General features: G+C 41.7%; 1 protein-coding gene across 1 annotated transcript; it reads right to left on the bottom strand.

The window, feature by feature from the left end:
• Positions 1-555: 555 nt before the first annotated feature.
• LOC149848498 (uncharacterized) lies at positions 556-2,514 on the bottom strand. Its single transcript, XM_090004488.1, has 3 exons — positions 2,412-2,514; positions 2,006-2,250; positions 556-804 (listed from the first exon to the last, which is right to left on the bottom strand). The coding sequence occupies exons 1-3, from the start codon at positions 2,512-2,514 to the stop codon at positions 556-558; spliced, it is 597 nt and encodes a 198-aa protein (XP_089860614.1).
• Positions 2,515-4,460: the final 1,946 nt, after the last annotated feature.

Here is a 4,460-nt window from a genome sequence, read left to right as displayed (position 1 = left end):
TAGCACAGGTGATGTTTGGGTCTGTACGGAGTGCAATGGCACGATGGCATGATGAAATCAAGATGACACTTTTTCCCTGACATTTTGCTCCTGAGGATATTTTGATAAATTTGCATAAAGGTTTTCTTGAAAATCTCTCTTTTATGCAAGTCTTAAACTATTAAAAATTGTATTTTCATAATCTATTTGGTTTCTTAAATGTACGGATTCCAAATCTGTTTGTGAAGAAAAGTTTATGCTGTAATGCGCCCAATGTTCATTGACTTGATATTTCAAATACCATTTTCAGCTGAACTGTTATTTAAAACTCTGATAAACGAATGATTTCAAGGCTTTCAAAAATTTTCTTAAAAGTTACATGTTCAGGATTTTTGGGGTGTTACACTTCTTTACTTCACCAAGATAATTGTTGGAGTGGTTGAGGATGACTTTTGATTCTCTACCTGAAATATTGGTTGTTGAAGGCATGTGTTGTGGGATCGAAGCATATCATTGAGGATTTTCTTCGTCTTTATAGAACAGCTTCAGGTTGGACACGTGGAAGATTGGATACACCTAAAAGTCTATTGGCAAATCTAACTTGTAAGTTAAGTTCCTAATGCACCTCGTGATCGTGAAGGGGTTGTCATATTTGCGAATTAGGCCTCGGTGATGACCCTGAAAAATAGTAGTGTGCTCAAGGTAGAGCCTCACCAACACCTTGTCTTCAACGTTGAACTCTGCAGGTCGACGTTTCTCATCCACCCATTTCTTTATATATTTTGCAGCCTTGTTCAGATATATCTTCTGTAAGTCTGCCTGGTCCTGCCAAATTCTGAAAAACGAGTATATGTATAATGCTTTTCTACATCCACGTACATCAAGTGAGTGAGGAGTCTGTGGTTGCTACCATGTTGCAACTTCAAACAGACTATGGTGAGATGACTCACTCTTCTAGAGGTTGTAGCAAAATTGGGTAACATAAAAAAAGTCCACTCAATCCCTCTGGTTAGCACTCACAAAGTGCCAAAGATACTCCTTGAAGATGCCATTAATTTGCTTCAAATGCCCATCAGTCTATAGATGAAAGTTGGTGCTGAAATGCAAATATGTCCCCAACAATCAGAACACCTCACGCCAAAACTTTCCAGTGAAGCAATGCTCTTTGGGATTCTCCAATATTTCACAATATTCTGCACAAACAACTTTATAGTATTGGTAGTTGAGCAGGTGGCAGGGGCAGGCACAAAGATAGCATACTTTGAAAACCTATTCACAAGCACAAGAATTGAATTGCAACCCTGTGCTTTCAACAAATTAACAATAAAGTTCATGATGATGCACTCCCATGGATGACTTGGCATAGGCAATGGCTCCAATAATCCTCCCAATCTCTGGTTCACAGCTTTGTCCTGCTAGCAAATCAAGCAGTTACGCATTTGTATCTACGTCATCCGGCATTTATGGCCAATAATGAGCACTCTCTAACAAAGCCAAAGTCCTCTGCTACCTTGGGTGACCAGCCCAGTGTATGTCATGGCACTCTTGTATCAAGCGCCTTCGTACAGTTCCCTACCATGGGATACACAGTCGATCCTCAATGGTGCGGAGTCGATCATCTTCAAACCAAATTCTCTGAGTCTTTCTTTTATCTGCTAACGTGATAATATGTTTTGCCATTGGGTCATTCTTCAATCCTTTTCAAACCTGCTCGAGAAAATAACTTGTCAGTTGGTTGGTGCTACCTTCCTCTTCGTGCAATGGTGCGAGTTCCGCCTTCCGATTTAGGGCATCAACAACAACATTGGTCCTGCCAAGCTTATACTCAAGGACCAAGTCAAATTTCGCAAGGAATTCCTGCCAATGAGCTTACTTTAAACTCAGCTTCTTTGGAGTGAAAATAACTTGTCGCCATGTTGTTAGTGTGCACAATGAATTGTGACCCCAGAAGATAGTGTCTCCACATGCAGAGGTAATGCACGATAGCCAATATTTTTTGCGCATGCATAGTATAGTGTCGCTCGACATCCTTCAGCTTGTGGCTTTTAAAGGCAATGAGATATCCTTCCTGCACTAGCAACCCTCCAATCGTGAAGTCAGACACATCGGTCTGCACTTCGAATGGCTTTTGGAAGACAGGCAACTTCAGCACATGCTCCTCAGTCAATACGTGCTTTAGCTTGTCAAAAGCTTCTTGAGAAAAATCATACCACACCCATGGCCTATCCTTCTTCAGTAGATCAATGAGCAGGCAGCGATTAAAGAATATCCCTAAATGAATCATCGATAATAATTTGCAAGTTCTAAGAAAGAATGCAACTTTGGGACCTTGGCAGGTGGCTCCCATTCTTGAATTGCCCTGACCTTCTGGTGATCCATCATCAACATGCCTCCTCCCACAATATGGCCAAGAAACTACACTTCCTTCTCACTGAATAGGCATTTCTCTTGCTTCACGTACAACTCATTATCCTTCAGAGTCTGGAACACAATCTGAAGGTGTTGAACATGATCCTCTATAGAATTGTTGTACATCACTATGTTGTCTAAGTAAACCATGATGAACTTATCAAAGTGCGGATAAAATATCTTATTCATCAATGTAGAAAAGGTTGTGGGCACGTTCGTCAAGTTGAATGACATAACAAGAAACTCGAATGCCACATACCGTGTCACGCAAGTGGTCTTGGCTTCATCCCTTTCGACAATTCTAACTTGCCAATAGCTTGATCGTTGATCCAACTTCGAGAAGACACAAGCTTTTTCCAACTGATCAAACAAGTCTATGATCAAAGGAAGCGAATACTTGTTCTTCACAGTCAGTCCCTTCAAGGCTCGGTAATCCACACACAAGCACTTCTACCTGTCATGCTTTATCTGGTATAGCACAAGTGATCCAAAGGGTGCTTTGGATGGTCGAATGATCCTGGCTTCCAACATGTCATCCAATTGTTTTTGCAACTCTGTTAGTTCGATAGTCGCCATGCGATACGGTGCCATAGCAGGTGGCCACAGACCCGGCACCAGCTCAATCTCATAGAGCATAACATCACCGAACTCCTTCAACACTAACGCTAAGGTCATTGGGACGTCAGCAATGCTCCCATCTTCCTTAATCTCGTGGATCATCGTGAGGAAGGTCTCATCCCCTTTCTTTAGACCTTTCTTCAACTGGAGCGCAAATACAAAGCGCTCACAAGGCTTCATCACAAGCAATGCAACAATCATGCAAGGCTGCTTCTTGTCCTCAAAACTGACAACATTCAGATGAGTCATTGGCACAACCTTGTTGGTTCAAAGGAATTTTATACCTAGGATGACTCTGAAATCATCCATTGGTACTACAAAAAATGTAGCTCTTTTAGACCAGCTTAGAATTTTCACCTATGCATCACGGACAACCTCATAAATAGGCTTGGCTTCTAAGTTGACCGTTTTTATTCGGCTCTCTTTTTTTCCCTATTATTGCCCCAATTGTTCTGTCTCTTCAAGAGAAACGAAGTTATGCTTGGCACTCGTGTCAATCAATGCCTTGGTGAGTCATTCATTCAGAAGGACTTCCAAGTATATCAACTCTTTGCTCATGGGTGGTCTGACAACATGTGTCGCATTCACTATGTTCATCTATATAGCCCCAACAGTCATTTGTTCTGCGGCGGCATGCTCGGCTTCAACTTGGATGGTGTCCACAGCTTTAGGCTCGTGGTTATCTTTGTTTCTTGGACCATGATTCATGTTCGAACATCGATTTGCCCAATGACCACCGTGGTAGATGTAACAATCTCGACGATTATAATTTTGCCCATGGTAGTTGTTATTTCTTTGTTGGTTATTATGTTGTCCATCCTGTTGGCCACAATTCTGCTGGTTATCGCCTTGTTAGTTCCCATTACCAACATTGTTCCCTCGGTCATTCCTTCAATTGTCCTTTCTATTATTGTCACGCCTATTCCTGAATTGTCTTCTTTGGGATGTCGTATTTTGCCTATCAATCTTAGTGTGCTTCTCACCAGCAGTAAGTGCCACAACAAGAGTTTGAGAGTCTTGCCGATTGATCTCTATAGCTGCCCACCCCTGCAATCTATGCATGAAGTGAAACAACTGGTCTGCATCACCCATGTTTTCAATGTCCAACATCAGTGAGGTGAATGCTTTGACATACTCGTGAATTGACCCACTCTGCTTCACAACAATTCTGCTCTCATTCTTGGGCAAAAAGAAGTTGCATAGTTCTTTCTTGAGGTTCATCCATGAATTTGTTCAGAGTGTCTATGTACTTTGCATGCTCAGGCAACTTAATACACGACCCCACATGTGTTACGACTCCACCAGTTGAGTCATTCCTCAATTGTCGCTACAACTGGTCATTCTTTCGTTGGACAACATCCAATTCAGTAGTCAAGATGTTGAACCTTTCCAGCAAATCATCGAACTTGGTGTTAAAACTATTAATAGAGTCTTCATGTCTAGTGGCAAGATCT

Source organism: Nuphar pumila, chromosome 1 (assembly GCF_984573655.1).
Source record: "Nuphar pumila chromosome 1, dmNupPumi1.hap1.1, whole genome shotgun sequence".
In the NCBI taxonomy this organism is placed as follows: domain Eukaryota; kingdom Viridiplantae; phylum Streptophyta; class Magnoliopsida; order Nymphaeales; family Nymphaeaceae; genus Nuphar; species Nuphar pumila.
Note: the sequence above shows the minus strand (reverse complement) of the source record. Positions and strands in the feature narration are given on the sequence as shown.

Bases quoted from the DNA above. Each gene is read 5' to 3' on its own strand.
- LOC149848498 (XM_090004488.1), bottom strand. From the start codon at position 2,514: ATGTACAACAATTCTATAGAGGATCATGTTCAACACCTTCAGATTGTG. The intron at 2,251-2,411 runs GTGAGAAGGAAG...TGATTCATTTAG, and splicing joins GCAAGAGAAATGCCTATTCA to GGATATTCTTTAATCGCTGC. The intron at 805-2,005 runs GTCGAGCGACAC...AGAATTTGGCAG, and splicing joins AAAGCCACAAGCTGAAGGAT to GACCAGGCAGACTTACAGAA.